This window comes from Lissotriton vulgaris, chromosome 7, assembly GCF_964263255.1.
Source record: "Lissotriton vulgaris chromosome 7, aLisVul1.2, whole genome shotgun sequence".
Lineage (NCBI taxonomy): Eukaryota > Metazoa > Chordata > Amphibia > Caudata > Salamandridae > Lissotriton > Lissotriton vulgaris.
The window spans coordinates 618,403,313-618,426,463 of NC_141695.1; the positions used below are offsets into that span (position 1 = coordinate 618,403,313).

General features: G+C 43.3%; 1 protein-coding gene across 1 annotated transcript in view; it reads left to right on the forward strand.

The window, feature by feature from the left end:
- Positions 1-23,151, forward strand: part of NT5C (5', 3'-nucleotidase, cytosolic) — a 432,783-nt gene that overhangs the window by 253,480 nt on the left and 156,152 nt on the right. Inside the window, exon 3 of the mRNA XM_086928753.1 lies at positions 1,658-1,718. Within this exon, the coding sequence (XP_086784879.1) occupies positions 1,658-1,718 (61 nt within the window). The remainder of the gene's footprint in view (positions 1-1,657; positions 1,719-23,151) is intronic.

Here is a 23,151-nt window from a genome sequence, read left to right on the forward strand (position 1 = left end):
TATTAAAATTACCCCCTCGGGAACTGAGACAACTGCATAGCTTTTAAATTGTCACTTTCACGTCACCCACACTGCATGCTCAGCAAAACACCAGCTCCGCTGTCACACAGGCGTAGAAGCACACCCGGGACACATTCGGTGTCACTGGGTGGGCCCAATGATGAAGCATGCCACCAACTAGGTTGGTGGGTGAGGTCTTCATAAAGAAACTTAATAGTTTTCCCCCGTTCCTCATACAGTCCTGAGTCCTGTACCATTTACAAATAGGCTAGTCCTCTTTTTGATTACATATAATAAACCTGGGGATACGGACTAGCTATCTAGTCCTCTCTCTCTCCTTGATATTTGAATACTGTTTTTAATCCTGACACAGAGAGTGAGCCAATAAAGCTTTTCTGATGGATTTTAGTATATCCTTTTCAGTATAGGAATCAAAAACATCCGAGCTCCTCCCTCACAGTGAGGGGGTTGTAGCCGTTGGCGGAGCTAGGTGTCCCCGCCAAGACGAGAATCCCAGACGATGAAGCATGCCACCTTGGTGGGTGATGGGATTACGTCCTAATTAATAGGACTTTTTTCACTAGTGTCTAGGTACTTTGGCTTCTGTTGTGTATATTGTTCTCTTACAACATATTAGACCTGAGAACTTTATACATTTTTGCAGTAAATATTTGGGAGAATTAGCACTCGCTGGTCTCTATAATTTTTCCCTTGGACACGCTTCTCCCGTGATTGTTTTTGTGTTGTTTCAAGTTCCCTGGCTCTATTATTTTCTATGGGAGTATGTTATATTACCTGTGAATGGCCATGAGCAGTGCTAGACATACTCCGATACTGGATGCAGTACATTTACTACTGTTTTTTCACATTTAGGGCCGTAGTAACTTTAGAAGAGTAATTTGTGAATAGCAATAGGTTTAATCTTTAGTAGCCTGTATTTTTTAAAAGCCTGCCTCTCGCTGAATCCCTCCGTACTTTTCCATAACCCCCTCTCCATTTTGTAATAAAAATTCCCCATTTTCTAGCCACCTCACTTTGTTCTTCCCACATTTATGCCTAAAACATAGGCTTATAAGTGCGGAGATCTCCGCCACTTTGGTGGACTGCTCTACATACAAAAAAGATAGGAGAGGCAGAAGTATCTGTGTGTAGTTTTGTGGATATCATTTTGTGTGAGTAGGACTACTCCATATACTACCAAATGTAGTTTGTGAACAAGCCACTAAGTTTCTACATGAAAGACTCAATACTTAGGTTATGTTTTGCGCTGTTTCATACTTGCCCACTGCAGGCACAGAGCCACCACAGGTAACATGCTCCTTGGCTGCCCATCAACTCTTTTACCTTCCTTGAGCCAGGTCACGATTAACTGCTTGGTAGAGCAATTTGGTGTCTCCTACTTATGACATTCTGGGTGGCCATCTAATCTTGCATGGTCATTTGCCTTGCTTCAATGTGCTTGAAGACCGCATGGGCTACAATTCGTTTAGGCAATACTAACTCTTCACATAACAGCAGACAGTGGAATGGTAGCAATAAGAAAAGGATGAGTTGAGTGAGGCTCCTAGTGGAACAATCCCATGAAGCTCAGTTTAGGGACATGTTCAGCACTTATTAACTCTGCATAACTTAACATGTTTTGTTCTTCTTTTTTCAGCACCCAAGTATTTATATGCACGGTGTCTCTGCGGAAGTTTGACAACTGTCTCCCGGAAAAGGTGAGAATGGTACTTCTCCTTTTGCAATGAGAATGGAATCTAGATTTCATTAAAGACATAGAGGCTAGTATTATGTATTAACCCTTTTAAGGCCACTCCTGTAGCAGTTTAAAGAATCATATAAAATCACAATAAAGTTAACAATCTAGGATTAGAACTTCCCGGATGCTCAACCATAAACTGACGTCTTTTTCTTCCACTTATCTAAACTTCCTTCAATAGTAATGCTGTGTTATTGATGATTTTCTATAACAAATAAATGATCAGTTAATTTACAAATCTTGCAATCAACTCAACGTATTAAAATATGTATAAACACATGACTTGTTAATTTGCCACATTTATTGGTGTTTTTTAAATTAAAATATTTTTTTACCTCAAGGGCGCGGAGTGCGGGGTAATGCTAGCCTCCTTATCTTTAATGAAATCTAGATTCTCTTTTTCATTTCAAATGGAGAATCGCTATTTCATTACAAGACCGGAGGCTATCATTATGCATGTTGTGAGCCCTCCAACACAACATTAGCCATATGCTCTATTGGTTTACAGTAATGCTGTGAAAAAACCTTAGTGTTCAACCAGGCAGCACTTTTTATAATTTCTTCCATTCGTTCACCAATCCAAAAAGCTTTAATAGCCATCGCACCCCTCGTTTAATGTGTCTTAAAACTTTGCAAATCAAATCCTGCTTGATCCTTTGTCCACTTGACCCATCTTTCAATAGTTGCAGAACTCACCGCACAAAACAGTTTCGCAAAATAAATCAACAATGGACTTACCCCGTCTGATCTAAATTCCTTCATTCTAAACTCATACTCTTGTAAACAACTTACCACACAAAGGGTCTTGAACTTTTCAAATTTTGAATAAAATACTGTCTCTGACATATTTTTAGTTATTTTCCTTATTTAAAACATAACTTCAACTGGACCATAAAACCTATTACTTACCTCCAAGGCCTTCACATCCAATACTCTGCGGCATGAAATCAAGCACAGTAATGAAGTTAATTCCATTGAAAGTCTCTTGAAGTCCAAAAATGTATTACTTGGCAAGGAAATCAATAAAGATAACACTAAACTAATTTACCACAACACATTATATCTTGGTGAAGGTGGATGTTTTAATTTAATACTTTTCAATATTCTGCATAGCCAAAACATGACTTCCTGCACACTTCCCATCTACCTTACTGTGACCTGCTTTAATTGCAGACCTATAACAATTCAAAGTTCTGTAACTAAGTCCCTTCTCATATTGCTCTCTCCGAAAAATAACTACATCCACTATAGGAGCTTCCACAAAATCCATATTCCTTTCCATGCACCAATGCACACACGCTTTCCAAATGCCTCTGTACCTATGCCTCGTTGCTGGTGCCCACAACTCTTCGAGCGTCTTCGGCCCGGCTTGCTTGAATCCTGATGGTGCAATGAGCAAGGGACTCACATCTGAGTATACCCTTCCACGCTTATGGTGGACAAAATATTTAACAACAAGGGGTGGTGATGGACAGAGTTTCTGAATTAAGCAGAATACTCTAACCCAGTCAAGAGATCAGGGCTAGATCCAAACCGTTTTTTAGCTCACTGCACCATCCCAGCTCAGAACCTGGCTATATGAAAATTAGTCTGTTCCTGTCCCAGTGCATGATGGGAACAGGGCAAACCAAACTAAAAAGCCAATTCTTACACTGGGAAGGAAACAAGCTTCTGGGGACCGGTTTCTGGCATTACAGCCGTCTTCGGCCCGGCTTGCTTGAATCCTGATGGTGCAATGAGCAAGGGACTCACATCTGAGTATACCCTTCCACGCTTATGGTGGACAAAATATTTAACAACAAGGGGTGGTGATGGACAGAGTTTCTGAATTAAGCAGAATACTCTCACCCAGTCAAGAGATCAGGGCTAGATCCAACACTGTTTTTTAGCTCACTGCACCATCCCAGCTCAGAACCTGGCTATATGAAAATGAGTCTGTTCCTGTCCCAGTGCATGATGGGAACAGGGCAAACCAAACTAAAAAGCCAATTCTTACACTGGGAAGGAAACAGGCTTCCGGTGACCGGTTTCTGGCATTACAGCCGTCTTTGGCCCGGCTTGCTTGAATCCTGATGGTGCAATGAGCAAGGGACTCACATCTGAGTATACCCTTCAACGCTTATGGTGGACAAAATATTTAACAACAAGGGGTGGTGATGGACAGAGTTTCTGAATTAAGCAGAATACTCTCACACAGTCAAGAGATCAGGGCTAGATCCAACACCGTTTTTTACCTCACTGCACCATCCCAGCTCAGAACCTGGCTATATGAATATTAATCAGTTCCTGTCCCAGTGCATGATGGGAACAGGGCAAACCAAACTAAAAAGCCAATTTTTACACTGGGAAGGAAACAAGCTTCCGGGGACCGGTTTCTGGCATTACAGCCGTCTTCGGCCCGGCTTGCTTGAATCCTGATGGTGCAATGAGCAAGGGACTCACATCTGAGTATACCCTTCCACGCTTATGGTGGACAAAATATTTAACAACAAGGGGTGGTGATGGACAGAGTTTCTGAATTAAGCAGAATACTCTCACCCAGTTAAGAGATCAGGGCTAGATCGAACACCGTTTTTAAGCTCACTGCACCATCACAGCTCAGAACCTGGCTATATGAAAATTAGTCTGTTCCTGTCCCAGTGCATGATGGGAACAGGGCAAACCAAACTAAAAAGCCAATTCTTACACTGGGAAGGAAACAAGCTTCCGGGGACCGGTTTCTGGCATTACAGCCGTCTTCGGCCCGGCTTGCTTGAATCCTGATGGTGCAATGAGCAAGGGACTCACATCTGAGTATACCCTTCCACGCTTATGGTGGACAAAATATTTAACAACAAGGGGTGGTGATGGACAGAGTTTCTGAATTAAGCAGAATACTCTCACCCAGTCCAGAGATCAGGGCTAGATCCAACACCGTTTTTTAGCTCACTGCACCATCCCAGCTCAGAACCTTGGCTATATGAAAATTAGTCTGTTCCTGTCCCAGTGCATGATGGGAACAGGGCAAACCAAACTAAAAAGCCAATTCTTACACTGGGAAGGAAACAAGCTTCCGGGGACCAGTTTCTGGCATTACAGCCGTCTTCGGCCCGGCTTGCTTGAATCCTTAACAGTTAAAGTTTTTTCTATCGATGTTTCATATAAGTAATCAATGACAACATATTCATGGCATATCAGTTTAGGTTCACTTTGTCTCTGGTGTACATAGGATTAATTGATAGAGAATTACATTTTAAAGCGCAGAATTTCAGTGACATTGTGTACAAAGAAACAAAAGTAACAAATCAAACATAATGCCTAGTCTAAAAGCAGGCGTTGCAATATTCCTAACTGTGAGGATTGTGGTATATTATATGGTGGGGTTGTACAACCTCACCACATAATACTCTCAAAAAAGTCTTGGGTCCAGTTAGGCTCTTTTGTAAAACCACTGACTCAACCCTGGATAACTGAGGCTTCAAGCAGCTAGGCTTAAACAAAAGGAACTAGTGTAAAGCATTTAGATTCACCAAACAGCAGAATAAGAAATGCGCAATACTAGAGAAATCCAATGGCAATTTATAAATATAGATTATATTTGTATGAATTTTTAGACAGCAAATGAGCCAACTAAACCAGAGGGTTCTGGAGATAAAGGTATTTATGTAAAACGTAAATGTCAGCTTTTTAGTCAAAAGCGCAAACAAGCACTGGTAACCGTAAACTTTGGAAACGTCCTAAAAGTTTTAGGGAGTTGTGTTTGACTACTCTGGCACAGACTGGGGGACCAATTTTGACAGGGGGATGGTCAGAGGGGATTTGGACAGTTAACCTGGTCACTAAAGCAGTCTCATGTCTAGTTCTGAGTTGTCCTGATGCTGAGGCTACAGATTGCTGAGGATGTTGAAAGATGCTTTGAGCCCTGTACGATTAACAAGGCCCTTGCTGGGGTTATTTCTCGGTACATGGTTGAGGATAGGTGACTTGGGCCACAGGAGTTGATGTCCCTCTAAGTTCTCTTTGGTCCAGCAGAAGACCAGTTCCTACTGGTCTCCAGTCAAGGTAAGTCTAGTGATTTCCTTTGGTGAGGACTGGTGTCTTTCTTTAGGTATCAATCTGCACTCAGACGACTCTCTCCGGTCCGACAGACTCAGGTGCAACATTTGAGTGCTGAGGAGGGGTTTTCTTGGCTCCCGTCGACAATCAGCGGTGATTCGAAGGAAGTGTCTTCTGACTGGCCAGAATGAGCTACTTCAGGTTTTATGTCCCTGGTGCTGGGACAGGGAGTCAGCTGACTGACTCTTGGGCTTCACCTTGTCCGTCTGGGACTATGGGGCAACTTTATAATGAGCCAAGCACCACAGGCACTGTCCTCTCTTTGCTAGTAAAGGAGCAGCAGGTGCAGCCTCTCTTGCCAGCAGGTTCAGCAGTGCAATCCTTTTACAGTCCTCCAGTTCAGATGTGATCTGAGTTTCTGGGTGCTTGGAGTGCCCCATAATATTGCCCTGAAAGTGCCCTCAGGGGATGAAGCGGTCACTAGCCAATTTGCTACTGGGTTCCCTGCCACCTTATGACAACTTCTGGCTAGGTGTGGCATCTTTGCTATCCCAGAGTACACTATTATGCACACTCCCAAGATGTCTGAACCCTTCTCTTGGTGTGGGAAGCTTAGTAGCCCACTGTGGTGTGTGGCTACTTGTGGGCTACACCCCACAGAAAAAAACGGTTAGGCAACTGGTTTCCTCTTACTCTTCCTGCCGCCAGCCTGTCTGCCTGAACAAAGGAACAGCTCCTCTCGAATGTGGGTGCCATTTGGCCATCAAAGGCAGCTTATCCTTTGAAGCTTGCCTTTTCAGCCAACCGGTGAGGGGAGAGATAACACCTCTGATTGCAGCAGGCCTGTACTGTTCCGGTGCTTGGAAGGCATTACCACTACTCCCGGGAGGGCAGACGGTTGTGTGGCGGGCAGCATCTATAAATGGCCACAGGATTAACTGGGCAAGACTATCAACTTTCTAAAAGTTACTTTTCCTTAAAGGTGACATTAAATTCGACTTCGGCATTAAGTTGGTTTTAATGTCACAACACGATTGATTTGATCCCTTTAAGTACCTTGCCACTGTATAAACTACAATATGGGGGTTTTAATGTTAGGAGATATTAAAGTACATGATCTGCGTAATAATATACAGTGCCTTGCCTTTAGGGCTTGATAGACCTTCCTCAGGGATGACATATATATTAATGGAGGTTTAGGCTTTGCCATAAGTTAAAATGGCATGGTTGAACTAGCAGTTTACAAACTGCTCTTCCAGTCTGCAGTGGCTGGCTGGGAGTCATGTAAGTTGTGTGTGGTCACACTCGGGGTGGCGCAGTTAGTACCACAGACCTGGGTGGACACTAACTTAGGCCCTGGGTACCTTTGGTACCGGTTGTATGACTTAACAACTACTGCCTAAACCATGACGTCTGGATCAACGAAGGCTAAACTACGACCATCACTTAACCACTACATTTTAAACTACTACTCCATAAACCACGAAAAAATTAGATTTATTGCCATTTTTTTTCTAAAATACTATTTTAGGTCTGTTTTCAAAAACGAGCACACTGATCAGATGCTGTTCGTTTTTAAATTAAAGCTACACTGCCATCTTCTGACATAAACTGGTAATTTATGTTAACCAATTTCTTCAACAACCTATTAGTTTCGATTTTAATCTTCATGTATTTTTCAATCTATATATATTTTTTTATCGTATTTGTGGGGGGGAGACCCCCCCCCCACACCCTCATTTACCCTTTTACATGATTTCCTAGCATGCTCCGGTGTTTTAAAAGTCGTGGTTCCATCCTTCGTTGTTTCTTCATTCGTGGATGTTTCCTTCGTGGTTCAGCCCTCTTCGTTGTTCAATGTTCGTTGTTCAGGTGAGCCTTTCTTGAAACATCGTGGTTTAGGATGTTTCCCTTTGGTTCCATACATTGGGGACTTATATGTAAGTTCACTTATGCCTATTTGGGGTAGCCAGCTCAACATATACTTTATAAAGAGTTGGAACGCTGGCACTGTGGTCTGGTTAGCAGGCCTCAGTGCACTCTCAGAGACGAAAAACCAGCATCATCAGTTCAAAACTTCGGTGGGTGATCATGCAAAAAGAGGCCCTCCTCCAGAAAAAAAGCTGACAAGAAACTAACCCTTGTATTGGCAGTTCTCATTGTCTAAGAGGAAGAACCTGGAAACGCCATCTGCATTTGCATGGTCAGTCACATGTTTGTGTTCCACTTTAAAGTCCATACCCTGTGGGGAAATAAACTAGCTCAACAGTCTCAATGGCACTCCAATACTGCTCTCAGAGGAGGTGTCGCCTACTGATACAGGCAACTGGCTGATCCTGACCCTCTTCATTTAGCTGTGACAACACTATCCCAATCCCACCTTTTGATGCATCAGTCAGGAACACAAATTCTGCTGAAACCAAGTGCCTTTTAAGACAGGTGCAGAGCATAAATCGTCCTGTAGGGTGTCGAAGGCCTTTTTACTTTGGTCAGTCCAGATGCGTTTTTTGGGCTATATCTTGGAGGTTAGCTCTGTCAAAGATGCCATTATAGTATAATATTTGGCAAACATTCTGCTGTACCCAGTCAGACCAAGAAAGTTTCAGGCTTGGGTTTGGGTCTTAGGTGCTTCCTAGGCCAGATTTGTCTGAATTTTGGGCTGGAGAGGTTGTACATGGCCTCCACGTAATTGGTGACCCAAGTACACAACAGAACCTTGCCCTATCTGACATGTACTTGCATTGATATTCAACCTTATAGAACCCAAAATTAGAACAACTCAACTCCTCACATCAAAAATAATTTTGTGTGTGCCGCACCTCTCTACTGGCCATAGGCCAACCCGTCTCAATTATATGGTGGATAAGGAGCTGTTAGCTCTTATGGTGTGCACTACCACTGCCCCTGTTGTTCCCAAGAGGCAATTGTTTAATAATAAACTACAAAAATTCCACCCACTGTGGATTGCACCACCAAATGTCATTAACACAAGTATGAATGGAATCAATAAAAAGTGTCCATCAGTAGTTGTTTGCTTTTTTAAATCTTCTTTATTAAATTTTCATCGGGCAGCCAACGCGTTTCGTTCATAAGAACTTCGTCAGGGCTGTAAAAACATTTAAAAAGATTTCATATAATACTATATACAAATAATAATCCTCCAATCATAATATTCACAATCATGAGACAGAGGCAATTTTTCTTTTGTGCACAATTCTCTAATCCTCTAGGATTTTCTTTTACATATTTACAAACTATACAATACATACATCAAAAAAAGAATGTATACTCTCTGTTCAATAAACTCAATTTTTTTGAGTAAATTCGAAATTCATCCACTTTAGGGCTATATTAACATCCACTTTCATAAATTCGCACATTTGCCATTGCAGTTACAGTGTACAAAATCTAATAGTGCCCAAAAATCAGGGAAGGAGCTACATTTCTATACTCATTGTCATTCAAAGAGACATTTTAGTATGTAGACCAATATAATTCATCTTTCACAAACATTTTGACCCTTAATCAACAAGATGTCATCTTTTACTATCTCTGATACCACATTTTTTATTGTCAATCAGACATCTACTGTTATTTATTAAATCCACTCTTGTGGTCATACTGCCAGGTATCAAATGCATGTACTGCCTAGTTTTATCCCCAGCAGAATCCAGAGGGAACCAGTGCAATCAGTTCTATTAATTAAAAATTCTATGCTGCTGTTCTGTTAATATACTCTACTGGTGCTAAAAACAAGTAATTGTGAATACCAGAGCGCTACTATTTTCAGAAAGGGTGGGGATCACAGTGTATTATTCAAAAAAGAGAAATATAAATTATACAAGGCAGTATCTTACCGTGCTGACTGTGTCCAATAAGCACAGACATCGCATCTTGTCCTTCTTTGTTCTGTGACCAATTGTATGTAAACGGCTACTGTGCCTGTATAGTAAAATCAACAGTATATGTCTCATGGTCTATAGAGGTTATATGCTTAACCTCAGATTTGTGTGTCGCCCTATTCTTGTAAGCTAAGTACTTAGACCATTGTGGCACATTAGCGCTACCCTCGTTATCAGATGTCTAAACTTTCCTGGTCCTTTATTAATTCAGCACCATACATATTAGTCCGGGCCATATCTGCCCTATAACATGAGTCCTTGTTCCCATTTCTTACGAATGAATATCTATATATGTTACATTAAAGTCCTTCTTTGATTTTATCAAGATATAAAATCTAACTATTCCAGGATTTGGGTCTTAGGTGCTTCCTAGGCCAGATTTGTCTGAATTTTGGGCTGGAGAGGTTGTACATGGCCTCCACGTAATTGGTGACCCAAGTACACAACAGAACCTTGCCCTATCTGACACGTACTTGCATTGATATTCAACCTTGCCTGCTAAAGGTGGAACTAAACACAGCAATATCATCCAGATATGCTGCACTAAAGTTTTCCAAACCTGAACATACTCTGTTTATGAGCCTCTGGAAGGTGGCAGATGCATTTTTCAGTTCAAAGGGCATCACTTTGAATCTATAGTGGCCTTCGCAGGTTGAAAAATCAAATCTCTCCTTTGCTCCTGGTGTGTTGTCTATCTGATAATAACCTTAAGTCAGGTCAAATGTGTACAGATATTTGGCAGCCCCAAAATTATATTTGAGCTCATGGGTCAAGCATTAGTCTTGGTGACTGCCTTCAGGCCTCTGTAGTTCGCACAAAACCTCCTCTCATGTTAACCTACTTTTGGGTTTGGTTTGGGTACTAACACCACTGGGCTGGCCTTCTACTACAATTCAGAATAGTAATGAACACCCACCAGTCCTTTCTGTTAAGATGTTGGGTGTTCTGTAGCAGGGTTTCCGTTCTCCCACAGAACTGTGCATAGAGATCTAGAACCTTAGTGAGTTAGGATGATCCAAAAACTCATCTCAGTGTCAGAAATCTAGTTACCTAGCTAGCTACAGTGTCTCATGGATCATTATGGAATGATACATGTATTAGACAAACCAGAACATGATCTTTAGAATACCTCAGGAGTCGTGGAACACATGAACACTCTTTCGTTCTATAATCATTTCAAACCAAAACTGAGAGTCAAAGAACACAAGTGCAAGTTTGAAATATTTATTATTCAATGCAAAGTTCTCAAACGCAGTATCTTGTATAATACCAAAATGCAGATTATAAAAATCAGAGTCAGCAGCATAGTCACTAATCCATAGTAAGCAAAAGGTGCTAGCATGTTACAATGCAATTTCTATAGAAATCTATATCACCTATATTTCGCGCACCCTATCTAGCATATTATATTATATCTAAGAAGGTCTCATTCGGGCTTTAGCAGGGCGACCCCATACCTCTCAATGTCAGTAGGAGCAGTTCACATCAGCATCTACCAGTTCTCTTCATGCGCAGCACCAAGTGTCTGCGTTCATTCCGTGTAACTCTATCTTAAACCCGCGTAGAGCCCAAAATGTTGGCATCAACATTATTTGTGTTATGTCTAATGTCTAATGTGGTGCGAGGATCAGACTTCCCAGCAACCTTGTGTTAGGTTAATCTTAGAGTGTGCAGCTCTCAGTGTGCAGACAGTTGTACCAAGTGTACAAGGCAAAGCTGATAGCTTAGGAATAACATATTATTCTCAAATAAAACACCTCACCACTTCTAGGCTGAAAGCTACAACAACAAGTACGTGTCGTGTGCAAAACTGAAGCCTGAAGGAAAAACGGCTGTTTAAACATGTAATACACTCATGCTAACTTAACGCAATATATGTAATGAAGTATCCATATGACACCCCCCCATTGGTCCGAGCACCGCCAATCATAAGGGAAAAGGCAATACTAAATCAGATACACAATTTGAAAGCAGAATTCAATAGTTTTGAGCCAAAATAAGCTAAAAATATGTATGAATGAATATGTATGAATGAATATGTATGAATGCCTACAGTGGCATCAAATCTAAAAAATATCAAAAGTCTTGAACCAAAAGTCTTCCGCCCGGTTCAAAAAATTATGAAATGTATGACCAGGTCGCTTCCATTCAAATGTTTGTAAGAGAAAAAACCAAGGCACTCATCCGATATCCAAAGTCATGTGCCACTTAGACGTTATCTCCAGCAACCTCACGTGAGCGAACTCTCCATCAGCTGAACATAGTCCATCCCTCCAATTCAGCGAGGGGAAAGTCATATTTCACAACAAAGCATTCCTTCCAGGCATCTCACGATTGGAAAGTATATGCAAAGAAAGTTGCAACAGCCTCCAGTATGAAATCACTGCCATCATCCGAAAATAGTTCAGCCATCCAATTTAGCAATGGGAAAGAACATACGTGCTCCTCCAGCATCGGATCCTCTTGCAACGTCAGAGGACAACTCGGTGGGTTCACCAGAACGCTGTGTGTCAGAAAGGCATTCGCCGCTGCAGAGATCTCCCATTGGCCCAGAACTCCATTTATCGCTGCCAAGGCCATAACTCTCTCGCCAGAACAGATCAGCTCGTGAGCCACAACGGGACGCATTAGCTGATCAAAATCGACGTCAGGAGCAGTCCTCAAGCATAGGCACAAATCAATGGCCCAATCGAACTCGCAGTTTAGGCAGTGAAACACAGGTTGGACACACGTGAAGTCGGTGAACCGAAATGACAATCTATAGGCCGTGCTTAATGCTGCAAGCGGCAAAGTTCCATAGTAATTGAGCATCCGATTACGGCACAGTGTCAGGAGGCGTTGAACGGCGTCTTGCGCAGGATGGGCATCCATGTTTTATGAAGTAAAACACCAACAGAAAGCCTGCTGCCACAGCCAGCAACACAGGTATTCCACCAAACAAACTCCCAAAAATAGTGTGGAAAAACGTGGGAATGATACCAAAAACTTTTTCAAACGTAGTCACGAGTCCACTGCTTACTAGTTTAAAAAAATGCGCCAGCCCAGTCGTTGAAGAAGCATTAAAAATCTGGTGTACCAGCTCGCAGAAATGAAATGGCAAATCAGTGTTTAAAAGCGCCTGCACCTCTGTGCGGGTGTTAGCTATGTGAAGGACATAAGTTTCCCGGGCCGAACTCAGGGTCACTTGTTTTTGAGACAAAAGAGCCCTTATTCTGCTTAAACCATTGAATTTCGCTTCCAAGGTTGGGATCCGAGGCCAGATGGAGACATCTGAAGAGCCATGCGTGGGTGGGTATAGAACGTTCTTGCAGCACACTACACGCTCTGATACAGTAACTATATAAGCCACGCCAATTAATAAACCACAACATAATTCATTGTTTAAAAGCAAATAACTACCATTAGCTAATAATGTAAATGTGGGCACTACTGCTGGAACTGGCGTGCCTTTTAAAACACATGCTAAATTTGGGCGGTCCTGATTACAAGAACCGTGTAACTGAATGTGTCTGCATATTAATGAATGGTCAGGTGACTGTGTGCATTCCTCACCATTAAGATTCACTTCTTTTCCATCTTTCAGACATCTGTATGTGTATGGTAATGACCAAGCCTCATGTAGGAATGCATTGCCTAGTGGCTCATATCGTCCTATAGCAATATACCGCATACAGTTAGTAAATTTATATAAGGGAAATGGTAATGTAATTAAACCATGAATAAGCCACGTGGCAGTGGTGGTTTCAGCAACAGAAAAAGGTAAGGATTCTAGCTTCTCAATATGTAACATAGAAAACGATGCATCACGCATTGAAAGCATGCGTTGTTTATCAGTAAGATTAAAAGGGGCAAAAAGTGATGAAACGTTCAATGAGGTCCAGGGAACTCGACCAGCCTTAATTGTCTGTAGAGTCCAGGCAAACTGCATTACAGAACGTAATTGATTTTGACCATGGTATAACGTGGACACTTCATCATGTACAATATCAACAACAGAAGAAACAATATTATCCAATGTGTAAATTCTGGAAGAAAGCGTGTTAATACTATTATCAACCACTGCAAGCACTTTTTCCAAATTGGCTTGATCAATAGCCCTCAGGCGTTTAGCTGCTTCGACTCTTGAAAATTTCCAAATTTCATTGTAAATAGCATAAATAAAGCGTTTAGACCTACCCATAGTTGGGCCTTTTATAAAATCATTTAACTCTATGTTTTCATTCAACTGGGACAAATGCAGTTTAACTGCAGCTAAAGTGGAATGTTGTAACCAGTTCTGACACAATTTGCCTACTGAATAAGTTGTAACAGTGTGATCTTGGTCAAACCTGGGATCTGGCCTGATGTGTGTAAAACCCTCAGACAAACCCAAAAAACGACTTTGGCAAGAATCAGAGCTTCTTTGCCATAAAAGCCACCCATCCGGATCAAAACTGGAAATATTAAAGGAGGAATTTTGCAAAAGAGCTTGTATCTGATTTATGGACAAGGTAGTGAAATTACTCCAACCCGAATATTCTTCCAAATCAGGGATAGTAGGGGTATTTAATTTTTTAGATGTAGCCAATCCAAAACACGTTGTTTGGGAAATAGTCGAATTTAAAAACAACATGTGATTTGGGATGAGACATGCACGATGCAAAGCCTCAGTGCCTTGTACCTGCCAATCTTTGGTACCCCAAACCGATTTAAGGTCAATAACATCCTTCCATAACTCATAGCCATCCACAGATAACCTTTCTAGAAAGGACTTTGAATACAACAATTTTGTGTCAGTCAGTCTAACTTTTGGCATTGATTTCTGTTTCACCTTGAAGTAAAACGACTCAGGATTTGATTGATTAAAATCTGTAAAGTAAGAGTATTTTCCCAAAAAAGTACTTGAGCTCCCCTGTAAAGGAGCAGGGCAATGTTCCCACTGAGTGTAATTCACAGGAACCCGCCTGGAACTTGTCTTGTGCAAGAAATGATTTCCATAATGTTGGTAACAAAATAAATCACCATAATTGACAGAATCTAAATATAAATCCTCATCATCAAAAGCCGCATAATATTTTAAATCAGAGAATAATGCTTCTACTGCCTGAAGATCCCAATCATCAGAACGAATATTTTGCTTAATCACATCTCCCATGTTTACTCTAAGCACATTAGGAACATTAATAACTTCTGTGGGGCCATGTATCTGAAACCTAACCGCATCCCACACAATCCCATCAAGGACAGGCCAAGCAGTAATTTGTACTGAATGTAAGTCTCTCTTTAGTCTGTGTGCCGAATGCGAGGAGGAGTGAGGGGCCAATGTTCCATTAAGGTACCGAATTCCTGTTCTTTCTTTCACATAATGGCCATCAATCAGGCGGAAAAAATAAAACACAAAACCAATTGACATAAAAAGATAAAACGAAAATAGTATCAGCCAAACGTATGTCCAAGGCGGAATTAAAAAAATATTTTTTAAACAACGTGGCATATTTTGCAATAGTTGATGGTTTTTTTGAAAGTTCCGAAACAGAGTCAAAAGAGAATCTGGACTGGTTAGCCAAACGTGCATGTAAATCGGACATGGATAAATCAGCAGGATCTGCATAGGTCACCTCATCAATGTTAGTAACAGGAATAGTATTTAATAAAGGACTTGTCATGGCAGGCATCTCGAGGGACACCTCCTGATTTGCACCGGATGTAATAGCCAGCACAGAGTGCCTCACCACGGAAGGACAGGATACAGCCGGTGTCATGCTATGAAGAATCGGCCACCCTGTGTGTCTTGACATTGTCAATAGAAATAAATCTGTTTTCTTTACGACCTGGAAGCGGTGGTAAAATGACTGTTCTTGTGCCCTTCACTCCAAGGACCCGAACTGGCGCTCGATATGAGGGACCAAATTCCTTTTTGTTATCGATCTTCTCTCGAACCAGTTCTCCAACTTGGGGTAGCCAGCCAACTACCGGGATCTGCAACGCATCATCCGACGTGGAGGGCAAGTGTTCCTTTGCAAGACTGTCTCTGGTCTTTTGTAGATCCTGTAAAACATTGCAATGTTCATCTACGTCAAAGGCCGCGGCCTGGGCCTGGCAGTCTGCACCATCAAGGTCAGGGACGTACATCTTGATACCAAAGAGCATTTCGTATGGGGTCCGCCCACCCAGAGACCTTCTAGGGAGATTATTAAGCGCACGCTGCACGCCATAGAGGTGGGACAGCCAGTTTCTACCAGTGCCTATAACTCGGGCTGTCAAAGATTGCTTTAAGTCGCGGTTCATTCTTTCTACCACAGAATTGCCCTCAGGCCTGTAGGGGCTTGAAAACTTCACCTGTACTCCCAACGAAACCATAGCATCCTTATACGCCTTAGAGGCGAAAGCCGGACCCTGGTCCGAATGGAAAGCACCACAAGCAAAGATTCCCACAAAGACACGCAAATCCTTAATGACAGTCCGTGAATCAGCGCTGCGATGCGGCCATAACCACACAAAGCGTGTGCATGAGTCAACTGCTACTAAGATGTATTTATACGTAGTATCAGAAGAGAAAGGACCGCAGTGATCCAAATAAACACAACCAAGCGGTTTATTAGAAATGTACAACTTTGTCTGAGGCGGACGCGCAGCAGTAGAAGGCTTAATCTGCTGACAAATGTCACACATAAGGACATAATCGCGCGTCTGTTTGTACAGTCCCCGCCACCAGAACCTCTGTTGTAGCTGTGATACAGTGGCTGAGACGCCCGCATGCGCAGACGCCACACCTTCATGAGCCACTGTAATCAGAGAAGCTCTGCGATCCGAGTTGGGAATCAGACGCTCTCCAACTTCAGGAATTTTCACATAAGGAACCTTATCGGGACTTAAGTGGTATGTGTATTTCGAAGGGAACCCCGCAGGATATTTACCTCCCTTCGCCGTGGCAGCAACAGCCGCCAAGATGTCGTCATCTATTTTGCTCTTGGACCTCGTGACCGCTGCAACTAAGTATTTTGATACCGCAGACTTCGCTGCCTCATCAGCAAGCGAATTGCCAACAGCGTGGACTCCCACGCGCTGGTGGCCGAGAGTATGAATTACAAACACGAGCGGCAGCTTTTCTTTAAGTTCCGCCACTCGGACCCAGATCATTTTATGTTTTATTGTGCTACCTTTGGAATCACGAAAATCATTCTGAATCCAAAAGAACAAGTTCTCATTGTAAGACTGGACACAGTAGTAAGAATCACTTACGATTAAAGTTGTCACACTAGGATCTGCGTACTCCAATGCAAGCATAAGAGCACGGAGCTCTGCTAATTGTGCGGTGCAGTCTCCAAGTGTCTGCGTGTGCACGACACTGGACTTGAACTCATCGTTCACCATGGCACCGACCACAATGGCGCAAGCGGAAACGTAGGCATGTTTAGAGCCATGCGCAACCTGCGCCGAACCATCCGTGTAAATGATACAGTGGAAATCCTCCAACGGCCGCATTGCTAAAGGAGCAGGATGAACAAATTCATACTGTAAATACTCCTGCGACCGTAAAGCGGCGTCAAAAATAAACGTGACATCCTGAGATGTCAAGGAAGTAGCCCACTGAATCCACCGAGGGTGCAAAGCTTTAGAATTAGGTACACTGGCTTTCGTGACCGCCTCCAAGGCAGGACACGGGGTAACAACCAACATGCGCTTTCCCTGCGACAGGGCACGTTCCTTAAGAATTGCCATCTGCACAGCCGTTAACACTTTCTCCACAGTGGAAAAACGCAGTTCAGCCGAAGTGTACAAGTGTGATTTGTAAGCAATAGGTACAGTATCCCCCTCATTAAAAGTCAGGTACGTGAAACCCACCGTCCCAGGGATTATTCTTATCACCAGGTTGGTCCGGTTATCACGGGTCTGTAAGTAGTCAGAAGTGAGCAAATCAGCCTGCAAAGACTGCAGAATGGCTGAATGCTCAGGCAGCCAGCATGATTTGGAAAAAGATGGTTGTACCAAGGCATATAAAGGCTTGATACGCTGGGCATATTCCGGAATGTATGTCCTCCCGAAATTTAAAAAACCCAGTAAAGACTGTAATTTTTTCAGTGTTGTCGGAGAGCGCAACTGCGCGCACTTCTCCAGGAAGTGAGGAGCCAATCCCTTTCCTTCATGGTTAAGTTCATAACCTAGAAACAACACTGTGTACTCTGCAATGTGTGATTTAGCAAAGTTAAACTTGTAACCCATGTCTGCAAAGTTACAAATTATGCTGTTTACTCGACACAGATGCACCCAAAGCTCGTCGTCTGTGAGATAAATGTCATCCACATACGAACATGCAACTGGGTCGAAACTCTCCAAAAGAGAGACAATGCGAGCGGAAAACACTCCAGGACTATTTTTGTATCCCATTGGGAGTCGTTTAAACTTTTTTTGTACGCCGCCGCATGTAAAACTGGTCCATTGGGAACTTAGACCATCTAATCTATGTGCATAAAAACCATTGGAAATGTCAAGCGTGGTTTTGAACCGTTTACGCTCAAGACTATTCACTAGGGCAGAGCCGTGAGTATTCTGTACTGCACAGTTACGGCAATGCGAGTTCAAATGCCGGTAATCCAAAACTAGACGATATGAGCCGTCCGGCTTGTTAACAGTAAAAAGGGGATTATTCATTGGTGACACACACGTTTCAATTACACCTTGATATTCCAATTGTTCAAGGATAGCCGCGACCGAAGCTTTAGCTTCACGCCGTATGGGGTACTGGGGTTGTGGCTGAGGCTGTGACCGTAATGGAATCTCATGGCTAGGGGACAATTTATCCCAGCCACATTGATTTCGGTACACAGCCGGCGCAAGCGCCAGAGCCCACTCTTCTGCAAAATGCAGCGCTTCCACTCTCGGTACAGTGTGCGCGAAACTGGGGAGGATTACCTCCTCCCCTCGCGGAGCTTCGAGAACAAAAGGTGGGGGCCAGTCAGCCTCCGAAAGCAAAATGTCATACGTATCCGAAAGATTTTCCCAAAATACCCCTTTTACAGTTCGCTGCATGTCACCTTCAATTAACAGGACAATTTCAAAAAGCCTTTCAGGGGGAGCAACATGTGTATCAGCTGTTTCGATTACAACATAAGTGTCAGTCGCTGTCACCTTCAACAGTGGACGGAGGGCCTCTCTCACTATGGTAATCTCCGCCGCGCTGTCCAGCAAGGTCAGAGCCCACGTCAGATTCCGAAGCCGCGTTCTCACTATCTGGGGCATATCGATGCGCCGTTAAGGCAGCGACTTTCTTCTTGGCAAACTGCGGTCTCTTTGGCGTAGAGTCGTCCCGCTTGTCCCCTTCACTTCGCGTGCGGGGCTGGCCACGTCCTTGCTGACCACCCCTGCCCCTGCCGCCCCCTCCACCACCGGATGATGGAGCCGATGAGTCCTGAAAGGAACGAGGAGAGCGTTGGTCAGTTGCCTGATATCTGTCAGGCGATTTAATCGTAGCGCGATCGCGCAATTCATAAACTCGCTCAGACTGCGCAGGTGGCGAAGGTGTCGGACCAGAGACCTGTGTCTGTTGTTGCTGTTGTTTACCCCTATTCTGCTTTTTCGGCCAAGTTTGTTTTTTGGACTTGGGCTGTCCACCTGTTTCCGAAGACTGCCCCTGGGGTTGCTTCTTTTCTTTTTCCAGAAAAACCTTCGCACCCCTTGAATTGCGGCCAACCGTTTTATAAGCCGCCACAATAATTTTTGCCAGCTGACGGGGTTTCTCGGCATCGGGTACTAACGCCAGACCATTGGCCACCTGAAAGTTCATTGCATCCCCTTTTACATTGGCAAGGATAATACCGCAAACTGTCTCAAATGAACCGTTCAGGCGCATACCCAACTCAACCGCCGACTCAGGTCCGTGATCATCCTGAACACGCTTGAGGATCGCAGACAGGTTCGAAACTGACGGTGTGCCAAAGCACCTCGAGTAAACCGCTGCAAAAGTCTTACCCCATGTCTCACAGTCAGCAAGGTCCGGGGCTATTTCCTTCGGTAAACTAAGCGTAAGAATCCGGTGTTTTTCACTCGGAGTCGTATTAGGAAACACAGCCTCTAACTGGTCGAATTTCTCGGCTAGCCAGTAAGGAAATTCATCCGTACTATCTGGCTTTCTGCCCATAACGGAATTCACCAAGACAGGACTGATTTTCAAACCAGCCTGTTCTGCTCGAAGCTGCGCACCTGCGGGGGCTGCGCCTTGAATATTACGACTAATGTAATGAACAAGCGCTCTAATCACTTCAACCGAGACCTCATGTAGACGTCTCAGGTCGGCTACGTTACACGTGGCGCGATTAGGATGAGGAGTAAATCCACCCAAGGCGGGCCAATTTGTGCCCGGAATGGACAAAGGACCTAACCTCGTAGCGTTCAAAGAATGGGGTAGGGCGCCACCAAACCAAACACCGTGCTGCCAAGCGTCAATAGGTACTTCCAGTGCCCTGTACGGAGCATAAGCTGCCGGTACTGCTGAGGCAGTGTATGTGTGATAGACACCCGAATTAGCGTCTACTTCCGGAAATGTCACCCAGGAATAAAACAATTCGTACGGGTACGCATGTTCCGCACTCACAACTAGAACCACAGCTAAGCCTTCAGCGGGTACATTATATCCCCGCAAGTGATCGCGAACCGCGACGCGGCTATGCTGCGCTATTTCCACTGCCATGTTAGCACAGGAAGATGAAAGACCAGACAAAGAACTGAGTGTAGCACAACTGGGTAGTAATTCAAAGAAACCGTTTTTTAGAAGAATTCAAGCTTGAAAACACCTATCACATAAATAGGTAGGTTTTTCCGACACCACCGTTTTCCGGAAACGGGAATGAAGGTGTCAAGGTCTGAATGATATACTACTCGAGTGTCATGAAATACGGCCAACCAATCCGTTGGGCGCCATGTAGCAGGGTTTCCGTTCTCCCACAGAACTGTGCATAGAGATCTAGAACCTTAGTGAGTTAGGATGATCCAAAAACTCATCTCAGTGTCAGAAATCTAGTTACCTAGCTAGCTACAGTGTCTCATGGATCATTATGGAATGATACATGTATTAGACAAACCAGAACATGATCTTTAGAATACCTCAGGAGTCGTGGAACACATGAACACTCTTTCGTTCTATAATCATTTCAAACCAAAACTGAGAGTCAAAGAACACAAGTGCAAGTTTGAAATATTTATTATTCAATGCAAAGTTCTCAAACGCAGTATCTTGTATAATACCAAAATGCAGATTATAAAAATCAGAGTCAGCAGCATAGTCACTAATCCATAGTAAGCAAAAGGTGCTAGCATGTTACAATGCAATTTCTATAGAAATCTATATCACCTATATTTCGCGCACCCTATCTAGCATATTATATTATATCTAAGAAGGTCTCATTCGGGCTTTAGCAGGGCGACCCCATACCTCTCAATGTCAGTAGGAGCAGTTCACATCAGCATCTACCAGTTCTCTTCATGCGCAGCACCAAGTGTCTGCGTTCATTCCGTGTAACTCTATCTTAAACCCGCGTAGAGCCCAAAATGTTGGCATCAACATTATTTGTGTTATGTCTAATGTCTAATGTGGTGCGAGGATCAGACTTCCCAGCAACCTTGTGTTAGGTTAATCTTAGAGTGTGCAGCTCTCAGTGTGCAGACAGTTGTACCAAGTGTACAAGGCAAAGCTGATAGCTTAGGAATAACATATTATTCTCAAATAAAACACCTCACCACTTCTAGGCTGAAAGCTACAACAACAAGTACGTGTCGTGTGCAAAACTGAAGCCTGAAGGAAAAACGGCTGTTTAAACATGTAATACACTCATGCTAACTTAACGCAATATATGTAATGAAGTATCCATATGACAGTTCATTACCATTTTACATTGTAGCTACTCCTGAGGAAGAGAGTCATCCAAAAATCCATTGGGTTTAAAGCAATAAGGATGCTTTATGAGGAATTGTGAACCCTCCAGTGCTGCTTAGAGAAAGCCTCACAAGGCACTTATAAAAATATTGCTACAACTGACAAATGAAAAATGCACAGAAGAAACTTGAAAAAATATTGGATTACATGTGGAATATTAGTGGAACAAAAATACATTAAAATGATTTTGGAATTTACTTTACATAATTGGCTGTGCATCTTGTTGAAGGACCTGAAGGGGCTCCTTTTTGGGACATACAAAGTAAGCCTTTTGCCGCTCAAACCTTCCTTTTTAATACATATAAGTCAACCTTAGCATAGGGGTGGACAGCCCAGCAGGCAGCGTGCAATATATTTAAAAAGTAGAACATGTACTTTTAAGTTTTACATGTCTTGCTAGTGAAAAACTCTTTAAATGTGTTTTCACTACTGTAAGCCTACCTATCCCATGGGATAACATTTGAGTAACCTTGTTATATTTTGTGAGTGTAATTTCCAAATGGGAACAGATACCCAGTTCATGTTTGGTGGCTTACCATCCTAACTTGTGGTGTAGTCTGATTTTAAGTTACAGTTTTGAAAATGCCACTTTTAAAAAGTTGGCATTTTCTTGCCTTAGTCATTTGGTGCCGGCAGCCTGTCTCTGGGTCATATGGCTAATTGCAATTGACAGTTGAACTTTGTGTATTCCTCTTAGACAGCCACACACAGTGGAGAGCTTAGATCTGACTGGATGACTGGATGGGCCAATACTGGCAGGATGGGAGGGAGGAGCTGGATCCAGCCCCACTTCCACTTGAATAGGCTATGTCGTTTCTCCACATAAAGGGCTGCATACACCCCTGCAGTTGGTCTGGAGCAAGGGCCAGCAAGGCAGGGCACCTGTGCACCTCAAAGGTATGCCTGTAGAAACTTCTCTCCACTTCAGAGACACAACTGGGGATAAATACTGGACCTCAGATACCAAGTCTTCAATCCACATTTGGACCTTTGGTTACTCTGTCAGGAAGAAGGACTGCTGTGCTGCTGAAAAGACTGCCACTCTGCTGAACTGCTGCTCTGAAGGAACATTTGCCCTGCTGTGTAGGATATTGCCTGATGCCCTCTTGCCTGGATGAGAAAGAACTGGACCTGCAACTTCACTTAGGAACCCAGAGTGACTCCATGGGCTAGTCTGCTGGCCTCCTGACCTCAGTCTTGGGGACATAAAAGGCTCCCCAACATCTTGCACCAGCCCCTGTACCCAGCTGAAGTGAGTTCCCAACCTCCAAGATGCACCCCTCAGGTCCTGGACCTTTGGTATGGCTCAGAGAGCTGTATACTTACGTTTTTGGGCTCTTCACAACCGCAAACAAGCCTTTTCACACCAAGACCCTGCCGCTCGCACCACAGTCAGTCCCAAGGTCACCAGCTGCCCCTTTGTGCAACAGCATTGAATGCTGATGGGGACTGCAAATGCAAAGCTCCAGCAACACCCATCCATGACGACTTCAGGATCTTCGCTCAGATGCCTGTAGCCTCCAGCGACGCTCTCCCTATTCCTCGAC